We start from the raw sequence: 13,758 nt of genomic DNA on the forward strand, positions 1-13,758 counted from the left end.
CTAAGGTTTTGCAAGTTCTAAAAGATGGGCTTCGAGTGTCATTTTATGGATTTTGACTAGAACAAGGAAAGTTGTGCCAACTGCTGGAAGATGTTTTGTACCAGATACTGATGTTGTATTGAAATACATAAAAAATTTCAATTAAGATCAGCTCAGTATGCAAGTATGGCATATTTTCACTGTGATTTATGTAACTTTAGTTTGTATAAGCTAAGTTCATGTGAATGGCTGGATGTTAGTGTCCAAGGGACACAGTTTTACAGCAATCTACCATGTTACTATCATCAGGTGCAGTGATGAACTGAGTTTCTAGGAGACAGAATGGAAATTGTACCTCCTCCCACCCTCCCTCTGACCTGCTGCTCAAAGAGTGGTCCACATCTAGTAGTGGGTGTGCAGGCAGTATCTCATCCTAGCCTTCTCACACCAATTCATTGCTGTATCTGTGGTTAACATAAGATGCTATAGGCTGCATCTCCACTGCTACTCCACCTGCCCCCAATATCAGTTCATTTTGGGAGATCTGTTGTCTCTTCTTAATCAAATTAAGTGCAGGTTCCTAGACCTTACTAAGACTGTAGCCACTATCAAGACTGATTAGCTGTTCCCTTACTCGAATCTCAATAGATTCTTTAATGATGCAGGCCCAGAAGTTAGACATCTGTGTCAGAATCTTAGTATGGTTATAATCCACTCCATGTAATTCTGATAGGCATGGACTGCTCACAACTATGTTTCATTTTGCTCTCTGCATTTGTTAATAGTTAGATTAGGCCCTTGCTTCAAATATTCATTGCTTAACACTCAATACAACTGTATGTTTAGAATTTACTTATCATGAGAAATATAAATAACAAAATAACCAACTAAAAACTGACTGGCTGAACCTTAACCTTACCCTATGGTGGGATGTAACTCAAAGTCAGATCATTTTCTTTTTCAGGCAGTGAGCTACCAATTGTGACATCTAAACACATCTCACTCCCCATTTCAGAGATTACATGTTGTGCTGATTTTGGATTAAGCCCATGAGGTTACCCTGATTGAATAGTCATTAATGGACTGACCATCAAAAGGAGGAATCCATGTTCCATTACTTATCCAGCTCAAACTTTTAACTTATCACATACAATCAAGAAAGTATTTGTTAAGAGGAAAGTTACACATGGTTATGATGCTAGATGTGATAAGTGTCCAGTCAATAATAAAACATTACATTCTCTCCAACAGTAAAGAATACATATTTTGTATTATGCTCAACACTGAATCCAAGTACTTGTGAGTAACTGGATGAAGTTTTTTAGAGCAGGAAACATTACATTAAAAAATTATCCTTAACTTCTTTGGTTGGAGGTGTCCATTATTGTTGATCAAGTTAACACATTACACTCATTTGATGCAGGAAAAAAATAGAGTGAATCTCTTGGAAATATATTGCATTCTTACATCTTAATAAATTATTTTCCCACAACCAGTACTCTTTCTTAATGTTCATGATTTATTTGTAATTTTATAACATTTCATTTACAAACACTGGTAGAGAATTGTGTAGAACTGAGCAAAATCCTTTCTGAACTGGACTGACTGACTACATGACTGACTTTCTGTGCTGTCACAGCTTTTGGTCACTTAAATAATATTATGACAATGTAAACAATGTTGTTCTTATTAGAAATTACATTGTATGTAAATTACAATGGAAAAATATCGATACAAATAATTTAAACATATGACGTCTAGGTCAGAAAAGAACAAAAACATATTTTACACAAATCCATACATATTAAAAAAATGTGTGTGTGTGTGTGTGTGTGTGTGTGTGTGTGTGTGAGAGAGAGAGAGAGAGAGAGAGAGAGAGAGAGAGAGAGAGAATGAATGTTCCACATCTCCTCCTGCACCACTGGACCGATTACAACCAAACTTGGTACACATATTGTTTACTGTATTGAAAGAATTGCTGTAGGGGTAACAACCACTTAACTACCAAGAGGGTGGGGTGAGCATGAAAAAGAACTGCAGCCCACTAAATGTAACCAGCTTTTTTGGCTACAATTTGACTACTTAACTCTTTGATTATCTACAGTCTCGAATGGGGTGCCTAACTTCGGCTTGTTGCATTTCCACCATGTTTAATATACTATGGGTCCACTTATTATATATCAGGTGCCCTGTGTCATGTTAATCAGATAAATGATGAACCGCAATACACAAAATACTTTTAAAACTTGTTTTATTGCATAACAAACTGACAAAGTCTGACATAGGCTAAGTGCCTAAATGCTGAAACAATACTGACTCTCCATGGATACTGCCACTTTCCCTTGTGTAGCTTTTAACAATCATGAAGTTACATTCTGCATTGTTTAAACTGAAGGTAAATGAATTAAAATTTCATTGCTTTTACAAAACTTGTTATGAAATCTGAATCAGTTAGCATGTCAAAATATTGCAATACTAATAACAAAACTGCATGACATATATTCACCGAAGTGCCAAAGAAACTTTTATAAGCATGCATATCCAAATACAGAGATATGTAAACAGGCAGAATATGGCACTGCTGTCAGCAATGGCTATATAAGACAAGTGTCTGGTGCAGTTGTTAGATCGGTTACTGTTGCTAAAATGGCAGTTTGCCAAGATTTAAGTGAGTCTGAACGTGGTGTTATAGTCAGTGCACGAGCAATGGGGCACAGCATCTCCAAGGTAGTGACAAAGTGGAGACTTTTCCGTATGACAATTTTGCAGGTGTGCTGTGAATATCAGGAATCCAATAAAACATCAAATCTCCGACATTTCTGTCGCTGGAAAAAAATGCTACAAGAATGGGACTAATGATGATTGAAGAGAATGGGACCAATAACGACTGAAGAGAATTTTTCAACATGAAATAAGTGCAACCCTTCCACAAATTGCTGCAGATTTCGGTGCTGGGCCATCAACAAGTGTCAGTGTGTGAACCACTCAATGAAACATCATGGATATGGCTTTCGGAGCCAAAGGCCCACTCATGTACCCTTGATGACTGCATGACACAAAGCTTTACATCTCATGCCTGGGCCTATCAACACTGACATTGGGCTGTTGATGACTGGAAACATGTTGCCTGGTCAGACGAGTCTCATTTCAAATTGTGTTAAGCGGATGGACATGTACGAGTATGGAGACAACCTCATGAATCCATGGACCCTACATGTCAGCAGGGGACTATTCAAGCTGGTGGAGGCTCTGTAATGGTGTGGGGCATGTGTAGTTGAAATGATATTGAATCCCTGATATGTCTAGATATGACTCTGACAGGTGACATGTACGTAAGCATCCTGTCTGAGCACCTGTATCCATTCATGTCCATTGTGCATTCTGCCGGACTTGGGCACTTCCAGCAGAACAAAGTGACACTCCACATGTCTAGAATTGCTACAGAGTGCCTCCAGGAATGCTCTTCCGAGTTTAAATACTTCCACTGGCAACCAAACTCTCCATGAACATTATTGAGCATATCTGGGATGCCTTGCAACATGCTGTTCAGAAGAGATCTCCACCCCCTCATACTCTTACAGATTTATGGACAGCCTTGCAGGATTCATGGTGTCAGTTCATTCCAGCACTAATTCACCATTAGTCGAGACCATGCCACATCATGTTGCAGCACTTCTGTGAGCTCGCGGGGGCCTTTCATGATATTAGGCAGGTGTACCAGTTTCTTTGGCTCTTCAGTGTATATCCACAATAATGTTGTAATCTTTGCATTGCTAATTTTATAAGCACAGATTAATGTTTGTTAGTAACATAGCTCATGTGACTTTATGGTTATCTGAATCACAATTACTATCATTTTTTACATACAAATTTTGTGATGATAAATTGGACTTTTGTTTACATTGACTTTAACATATTGTCACATAGAGGAAGGTGTAAGTAGCTGAATGACAAACACTAACTTCACTTAACGAAGATTTATCAGCACTTGCAAATACAAGAGTGTGGAGCGAACTGCCTCTGGCCAGAACACATATGGTATATATACAGCAACAGAAAATTCCAGTGCAATGATTTCTGCCATTTGTGGATACTTCTAGAATGTACTCAAACCGAATATAGAAATTAAAATGTTTCAGTTCAGGTGAGTTTTGAACTCATAACCCTCCATGCAACAATCTATTATCGTAACTACCACACTACGGCGACTGTGCTACTCAGCTTGTTCAGCGACATTGCTCCCTCCTTAAGAGAAGACCGTATCGGTGTTATGTCCTCCTAGTCCGGGAATGAGTCATTGGTCCTGCATACTCTACTTCCGATGACTGATGTTCCCCCCGGCGGTGATCATCTTAGAACTTCCCTTGCCGCTACATTCTTCAGTACCTTTCCACATGTTGCTTGTTGCTGGAGCTTAGAATGTACCCTGGGTTGCAGGATCATTATAGGGCTTCATTCGAAGGATGTGGGCCGTATCTCTGATCTTTCATCATCTTGTGTTGGGGTCGAAATCTTCAACTTCATAAGTAACTTCAGACAACTGTCTTACAACCTTATGAGGTCCAAAGTAGCGCTTGAGGAGCTTCTCAGAGAGACCAACTCTCTGAACAGATCCAGATGAGGTACCAGGCTGGTAGAGAACAGGGCGGTGGCTAGCGTCATACCTTCAGCGATCGTTTTCTTGAGCTTGCAGTGTGTGGAGACGAGCTAACTGCCAAGCTTCCTCAGCTGTGGTTAACACCTGGCCGATGTAGTTGTCATCCACATCATCAGGAAGTAACGGAAACACAGTGTCCATCGTCGTCATTGCCTCACGCCCATGCACCAGGAAAAATAGCGTAAATCCTATGGTATCTTGTTTGGCGTCGTTGTAGGCAAACATCACAAAAGGTAGGAAATCATCCCAGTTGCTCTGCTCAACATTGACAAACACTGACAGCATGTTGGCCAAGGTCTAATTAAGGCATTCAGCAAGCCCATTAGTTTGCAGATGGCAGGTGGTCGTCATGTGATGAGTAATGTTGCACCAGCAGTTTATCTCTGTCACAAGATTCAATTAAAAAACTTTCCCTCGATCCATAATTAATGACCTTGGGGTACCATGTCTTAATACAATATCTTCTACAGTGAATTTGGCTACCTCGAATGCTTTAGCTGTTTCCACGGCTTTTTTAATGGTATAGTGCATCAGATAATCAGTGCAATCAATAATCCATCTATTGCCACTAACAGACATTGGAAATCGTCCAAGGAGGTCAATCACAACACGCTGGAAAGGCGTTTTGGCTGGTGGAATTGGTATGAGTCAGCCAGGTGGTTTCTGAGGAACTGCCTTTCTTCTCTGGCACTCTTGACAGTGCAACACATAGTGACGGACACTCCTAAATAAACTTGGCCAGAAAAATCTCTTGCAGATTCTATTCTATCATATGTCTTAATAAATCCTAAATGTCCAGCCTCAGGCGTGTCATGGAATTTCTGTATAACATCTAAGAGCATGTGTTTAGGAATCACTGGTAGCCACCTCTTTCCAAACGGATCAAAGTTTTTCTTGCAAAGTAATCCATTAACTACCTTAAATTGTCCTTTCACATACTCTGACCAATTTAAGGCCAGCATAATTTGAGATATCTTTGCGTCCTCCTCCTGCTCAGCAGAGAGATCCTGGAGTGCAGTGAGACAGTCACTATCTTCATCAAAGTCTTGATGGTCTTGCACAGGGTTTCTTGAGAGACAGTTGGCATCTTGGTGTTTTCTTCCACTTTTGTACACTATAGTAATGTCATACTGTTGAAGATGTAGTGGCCACCTGGTGAGTCATCCTGTTGGGTCCTTAAGCTCTGTCAACCAACGAAGTGAATGGTGGTCTGTAACAACTGTTAATGGCCTTCCATAGAGATACTGTTGAAATTTGCACATGGGTCAGATCACAGCAAGTCATTCTCTTTCTGTAGTTGAGTAGTTTCTCTCAGCTTTTCTATGTGTCCTAGATGCATAGGCTATAATCTTCTCTTTTCCATCCAAAATCTGCAAAAGAACAGCAGCAATCCCATACCCACTGGCATCTGTGTGTAGTTCTGTAGGTGCTTTCTCATCATACAGACGAAGTACAGGGTCAGTCATCAGAGGTTTCCGCAGTACATCGAAAGACTTGTTGAGCACCACCCCAGATAAATTTAGCATCAGCTTTTAACAACTCTTGGTGTGACCTGGCTTTGATACAGAAGTATTTGATAAAACGACAATAATAAGAACATAATCTGAGGAAGCTTCACACATTTATAACACATTTAGGAATAGGAAATTCCATTATAGCTCTCACCTTTTCTGGGTCTGGGCGCACACCTTCATTTGACACAAGGTGCCCAAGTATTTTGATTTCTTTTGCTCCAAAGAGACACTTTCTTGGATTGAGTTTCTGTCTGGCTTGTTGGAGACACTTAAGAATGGCCCTCCATCTTCTTATGTGTTCATCAAATGTCTGAGAACACTATAATGTCATCTAAATGACAAAGACACATCATCCACTTCAGTTGCCTTAGAAGATTATCCATCATTCGTTCAAAAGTTGCTGGTGCATTACACAAACCAAATGGCATTACCTTAAACTCCTACAGGTCCTCAGGGGTGATGAGTGCAGTTTTCTCACAATCAGCCTCATCTACTTCAATTTGCCAGTATCCCGAGTACATGTCCATGGTTGAGAAAATCTTCAGACAATCTAGTGTATTGTCAATTCATGGAAGAGGGTAAATGTACTTTTTAGTTATCTTATTAAGCTTCCTGTAATCAACACATAAGCGCCAACTGCCATCCTTCTTCCCAACGAGAACCACTAGTGATGACCATGGGCTCTGCGAAAGCTGAATGATGTCATTCTTCATCATTTTCTCTACCTCATCATGAATTATTTGACATGCTCTCTGGCTTATTGGTTGATGGTCTCCAGTGCTAATCTGGTGCTTCACTGTCGATTTGTCTAGTTTGCTCTTCACCTGTGGATTGAAGAACTCAGAGAACTCTTGAAGAATGGCAAGTAGCTTCTTCTGTTGTTCCTTAATGAGATCTGGTGATGGTTGAGCTAGAAGATCTTGTCTCGTAGTGGTAGCGCTAATTTCACCCACAGACTCGTCATGGAACGTTTCTATGATGCTCAGCTGTTCTGCAATTAATGGCTCAGTGTTTGCTACACACTTACATTTTGGAATGATCTGCAGTTCTTGGCAACAGTTAACTATCCACAATTCACCAAATCCATTCTTAAACGAGATGACAAAGGCTGGGATGACCAAGTTATTCTTCAGTGGTATGCTTCTCTTACATTCCACTACAAGAACCATGGGTTGATGCATGGCATGACACATGACGGCTACCTTTCTAGCACTGATTGCAGGAATGATCACTTCATCCAGCACACAGTGTCCACAAACTCGGATGCGCATCTTCCTGTCCACAGTATCTCATGTCATCTAGCATAATCTTTGAGCAATCACAATGTATAATTGCCTGAGAAGCTTTCTAAATGTCCCATCTGAGAATGATATCATGACTACATTCTTGTAAGACGACGAATTCTAAGGGCTTTGTATGGCCACTTATACCCACACGAATGGTATATCTTCCTGTAGGTTTTACGTATTTCCCATTATCCACCTTCAGCACAGATGTTTTGTTGTCAACGAATACAGTTTTCTGCAACTGGTGATGGTACTTCTCCGAAATAACTGAATATGATGCTCCAGAGTCTACAAGAGCTTGGGCTGGTCGGCCATCCATGAGTATATTGATGTAGTTTCCTGCCATTTTTGTAGTGATCAACAGTGTAGGATTCTTCTCTTCAGCACCCTCACCTTCAAGGAAGGTCACACCCTTTAGTTTTCCAGGTTGCAGTGGCTAGGTGATCGGCTGGAGTGACTAAAGGGCGATGGAGACCTTGATCGGCGAGTTGGGGAGCGTCCTCTCCAGCAGCTAACTTGCGGTGATGGTGACCTACGTCGTCCTGCACCCACATCACCTTGTACATCCTCATCGTCCCGGAGTTGGCGTCGGCTAAGATCGGTCTGCTGTCTTATGGCGTGGGCATCATCAAATATCCGCTGCCTTTCTTGACAATAGCACACCACATGTCCCGGTCGTCCGCATTGGAAACATACTGGTTGGTTATCCTGGGTCCTCCAGATGTCAGTCTTCCTTAGTGCGGCATTGTAGGAATGTAACTTCACCTGGGTCTTGACTTTTTTACCATTTTACAGGGAAATGAAGAATGATAGATTGGGTTCAATGTCTGTTCCACTTCCTCCGTTATGACCTCTTGAAGCGTCTCAGTTTTTTGCTCACTGTGCAATCCAAGTGCCTTCTGAACTTCCTCTCTCACTACCTGACAAAGAAAACTTATGAAATCAGTTTCTTCCTCCATCACAGACATCGATATAACGTTTGGAATCCATTCAAACTTCTTGTGCGTAATTCTTTTTTGATGCATTGTCTCGAAATACTGGTACCATTTTATGAAATCATCTGCTGTCAAAACCTCCTTCAGGAGTAGGGCTTGATACATGTCCTCAGCAACACCCTTCATGAGATGTGCAACCTTATCTTCCTCCTCCATTCAAGGAACCACTATTTTACATGGCTCCAAGACGTTTTTAATGTAGGATGCTGTCATTTCTCCTGGATGCTGTGCCCTGCACTTTGATTTATCCTCAGCCTACACTTTCATTTATCCTCAGCCTTGGCATTGTGTGTTGCCAGATTGTGAACTTCTCCTCGTTGTTCTCATACCATTGCTTGGCAGTGATCTCCAAGTAGAAAAATATGTTAGCCAAACAGACGGTGTCGTCCCATTTCTTAAATTTGGCTATATGCTCATCTGCCTTCAGCCACTTGTTTGGACCTTGGCCATCATCATCAGAGAACCCAGAAGTATGTCTCATGTAGTGGCACACAGTTGGTGTCATCGTGATGCCTTCTTCTTCTTCTTCTTTTTCTTCAACGGCGGCTCTGTCATGGCCTGATGGGAGCCACTGTGTCATCGATAATGTGCGGGATCACAAGTTCCAATACCTGGCTTCTCCACCAGATAATGTCAAGAGGAAGGTGTAAGCAGATGAATGACAAACACTAACTTCACTTAACGAAGGTTTATTCAGCATTTGCACATACAAGAGCGTGGAGTGAACTGCCTCCAGCCAAAACACATACGGTATATATACAGCTACAGCACATTCCAGTGGAGTGATTCCTGCCATTTGTGGATACTTTCTAGAATGTACTCAAACCAAATATAGAAATTAAAATGTTTCAGTTCAGGTGAGTTTTAAACTCACAACCCTCTATGCAACAATCTAGTATCATAACCACTACACTACAGTGACTGCGCTACTCAGCTTCTTCTGTGACAATGTTTTTAATTTGTGGGTTACTATCCTTACAATTCATCTTAATTTGGACTATATACATTACAAGTTGGGTTAATTTCATCAGTACATTAATCCAATAATGTTACAATACAAGTTCTTTCATTTACATAACTTTGGGTAAGCCTAGTATTGCATACTTTGTTATTGCCAGTATCATACTTTTCATTAAATTTTGTCCTATTCTGCTACATTACACCATGACACAAAAATGCCCAAAATTCATTCACACAGTATTTGAGAGTGAGAGCACATAGTGACTTACGACAAGCTTTACACTTAATTTCAAATGTTTAGGAAACTTGCTGACAATCCCCACAAAATGGGAAAAGGAAAAAATTATTATGTATTACATTTTCACTGTTCATGCAGTAAAACTGCCACATCAGGTGTGACATTTTAATTTATTACTTCTTCACTGTTAACTGTATTTGCAGTGCATTTTGGTGACACTATTCACATATACCACTGAATATACCTGCAAAATTATGTTATTGTACACAGGTAGTTATTGAGATACAACACCAAAAACACTGAGATGTGTGAAAAACTGCCACATCATGCATGGTGTTTAAATCCACATATGCCATTAAATGTATCTAAAAAATCAAACAATGGAAATCCAGGATGGAATAATGACAATATTATGAAAAGGATAGGTTGCTACTTGCCATATAGTGGCAATCTAGAGCCACAGAAAGGCATACCAAGAAGACCGTTAAACAAGTAAGCTTTTGGCCAAAATGCCTTCTTGCATCCTGGATTTCCATGGTTTGATTTTGTAGATACATTTAATGGCATATGTGGATTTAAACACCATGCATGACGTGGCAGTTTTTCACACATCTCAGTGTTTTTGGTGTTGTATCTCAATAACTACCTGTGTACAATAATATAATTTTGCAGGTATATTCACACACACCACACATTCACAGAAATACATCTCTCACACACATGACCAGTCTCTGGCTGCTGAGGCCAGACTTGGCCAGTTTGGTGTGCGTAAATTGCCTAATTCAGAAGAATTGTGTGCAATATGAAAAAAGAAGGATCATCATCTTAGGATTGTACAAGAGTAGATTATCATCATTTAGAACTATCTGGTGGAACTGTCTTGTTAGACTGAAAAACAGAAGCACCCAACTGTGTCTCACATGGTCTGTAATATAGCCTTACCTGTCCCAATCAGTTCTCCTTTCTTCTTTGAAAACTGAACCTATTGTTCTTAAAGCAAGGATTGCTGTTGTATATTTTAAGTATATATATTAGCTATTGAGACATGAACCTCTTGCAGGTAAATATTGAGTGGGCTATCTCTCTCTCTCTCTCTCTCTCTCTCTCTCTCTCTCTCTCTCTCTCTCTCCCTCCCTCCCTCCCTCCCTCCCTCTCTGTGTAATTTTAAGTATTTTCCCCTCATTACACCACACCTAAATTTGTAAACTGAAATTTACCCTTATGTAAGCCTATATAATCAAGAAAGTTTTTTGTTTATTCCAAATATTTCTGAGTAGCAAACTGATGCAAAAGAGCATGTTATTACCTGCTCCAGTCCAGCCGTGTTTCCAACTTCAAGTAAATGATTTCTCATCAGTTCTCGGGGTGTTTCTGAAGTGTCTCGACAGAACATTAATGTAGCAAATAATGGAACATCTTCCCCATTTGTGTAGTTATGGTACAGTTCAATAGCATTTTTAAGCATATGTAGTTTAACTGCTTCCATTATGTGCAGGTCCATTGTAGAATTGGAATTTAAAATATGTGTTACTTCATCTTCTCTGTTTGCAGTATGTGATGCCAGCAGACGAGGCTATAAAAACATCAAATAAGCAGAATACAATGTTTTATAGAAATAAGTTAAATAACGGACATATGTACTGAATAGGTCCTTAACTGAAAAATCTAGTTCCAGCATGACTGCATTTGTGTATGTTTTACTGTTTTATATGCTATACAACAAATTGTCAGCATCTTCAACATAATACAGTCAGGATATTTAGAACAAACAAACAAAAATATTATTCAATATAAATAGATAAATAGTAATGTAAGAAGGAACAATTGTCCATCATATTCAAAAAATATATATTAAATAAAATATGTTGTTATCATGCTCACCCTGAAAACAATTGTGATGTGATATACAAAAAACACGCAAACAATAAACTGTAAGTGTAATAACATGTTCATTGAATGTGTAGTTATTGATCTTCCACTATCTACATAATTATATCCACATATTACAATGGGGAATCAGTTTTTGTATACCGTCTGTTAGAAATTTACCACCTGCGATAACTATGATGATGATGATGATGATTTCATGCACAGTTTTTCATTAAACTTTTGGAAACTGGTACACAAGTGTCATCATGATGAAATGCCTGTCCTGTTTAACTGTTAGATTAACAGTTTCTACCAACTTAATTTTTACTTTTGTATTTCAAAGGTATGAAAGTGAATGTCTGCATTCAAATATGACTCCTTCGTGCTTTTGAGCAGTAGATATAGTTTAATGAATTGAAATGTGAGCTATGTTGAGCATATCAAGGAAAAAGATTCAGCTGTTTGTGTACTCAGAGTAAAATAAAAATTGGACATTGAGGATAACTATTTATAGTACATACAATTCTTCTCTCTTGAAAATAAATATGGCAAAATGTCAATAAAAACAGTCTTTGCATAGTAATAGTCTGAAAATACAGTGTTGCCCTTCAAGGAATACACTTCATTTATTTGACCAATGTCACTTACAGACAGTCAAAACTGCAGGGGGGAACAGAGTATGTGCTGGGGAGACAGAGCCCACATTTACATCTCAGAGGAACAGGTGCTAGAGGAAAGGATTCAGACAGAATGGGTACTGAAGCAGCAGTTGAAGGCATTGGTTGTGTGTTGTGCAGCATGTTAAACAAGGATGGCTACAGCTACCATCAGTTTGGTGGTGACTATCTTTGTAGATAGACATCAGATTATTTGTCATAGACATCAGATTATTTGTCATACCCATATAGAACACTGCACATCAATTGCACTGTGGCAGGTATATGTGACAGCTATTTTGTCATGTAGCCAGATGGAAAATGTCTGTGACTGCATTGCAGTAGTAGATAGGGACTGGATGTATGGAACAGGTCTCGCCATTAGATCATCCACATGGGAATACCTATAAGCTACTGTTCTGAGAATAAGGATGAAAAATGGATACACTAGCACACTGCAGTGCATAGGTGACAGAATATCGTTGATCTCCAGGGCACAGTGAGAGGTAGTAGAAGCCCTGGGAAAGGATGTTGTTGAGGTTTCCAACATTTGGATAATATCAAGAGAGACACTGAGCAGAGGCTGATTTGCAGAAGTGATACTTCATCGGCTCTTTTGCCCTACCCATTTCTCTTGTCCGACACCAATCTGCTTGGGAAACCAATCAAAAACAGAGAAACAACCAGTGTATTTGTGCCAGTCTGGGAGGTGTAGGAAGGGGAAGGGGGATGTTATCTTACAGGGTGTCCCTTCTAAGGGTCATGAGATGCATTTCTATGATGTTTGGCAGATATCTGCAATTTTGTCTTTGCTTTGTGTTGCTGTTGTATTCCATTATGCACAAAATTATTTTTAAAGAGGAATTTTAGTATGACTGCGACATCTTACACAAAACATTTTTTTCACATTTTGGATTAATGCATTTTAAATGCTCATACTCTCCACAGGTTGGTTACAGGGCAAAAAAATGGCAGTCTCTGAGTTTTACCTCTCTCTCATTACAGAAACTAGAAAAATATGCAACAAAATGGCACAAATCTGACAGAGGAAGACGTTCTGATTTACAGGAAGACATTTTCCACATATTACTGTGAGTGAACTTTCAAAGAAAAATTTGCTGATGTGCAGATATGTGGTTTCCATGAAACAGAAAGTGCACGTGGAAACTAGATACCAATGTAACACTTGCTATGTACCATTGTGTGTCCTACTCTGTTTCAAGACTTATCACACAAAGAGGCATTATTAATCATCAGGAACTAAAACTGATGCCATAGTTGAAATTATTTGACACTTGCAAATAAACTGTTTTGTTAAAAAAGAAAGAAACAAGATCCATAAAAATATTAAAAAAGACAATATAAAAAACTAATTTTAACTTTGTCAGCGCCAGAGGAAAGCCTGCATCAAAAAGAAGGCTTGTAAATAGATACAATGAGTGTAAAGAGTATTCAAACATTTCCCTCAGGTGAAGTAGTTCACTGGCAAATGAACAGATATTGTGTTCCAGATATTACAATATATATTCTGTACATAATGTAAATGCACAGCATATATTGCACCAGCAAAACTAAACTCATGTATACACATCTACTTATAGTGA

At 39.3% G+C, this 13,758-nt stretch overlaps 1 protein-coding gene across 1 annotated transcript in view; it reads right to left on the reverse strand.

Annotated features, from left to right (window-relative positions):
- The window catches only part of LOC126249193 (uncharacterized), a 231,976-nt gene that overhangs the window by 14,128 nt on the left and 204,090 nt on the right, over positions 1–13,758 (reverse strand). The window contains exon 9 of the mRNA XM_049950847.1: positions 10,936–11,202. Coding sequence (XP_049806804.1) covers positions 10,936–11,202 — 267 coding nt within the window. The remainder of the gene's footprint in view (positions 1–10,935; positions 11,203–13,758) is intronic.

The sequence above is a fragment of the Schistocerca nitens genome, chromosome 3 (genome assembly GCF_023898315.1).
Source record: "Schistocerca nitens isolate TAMUIC-IGC-003100 chromosome 3, iqSchNite1.1, whole genome shotgun sequence".
Lineage (NCBI taxonomy): Eukaryota > Metazoa > Arthropoda > Insecta > Orthoptera > Acrididae > Schistocerca > Schistocerca nitens.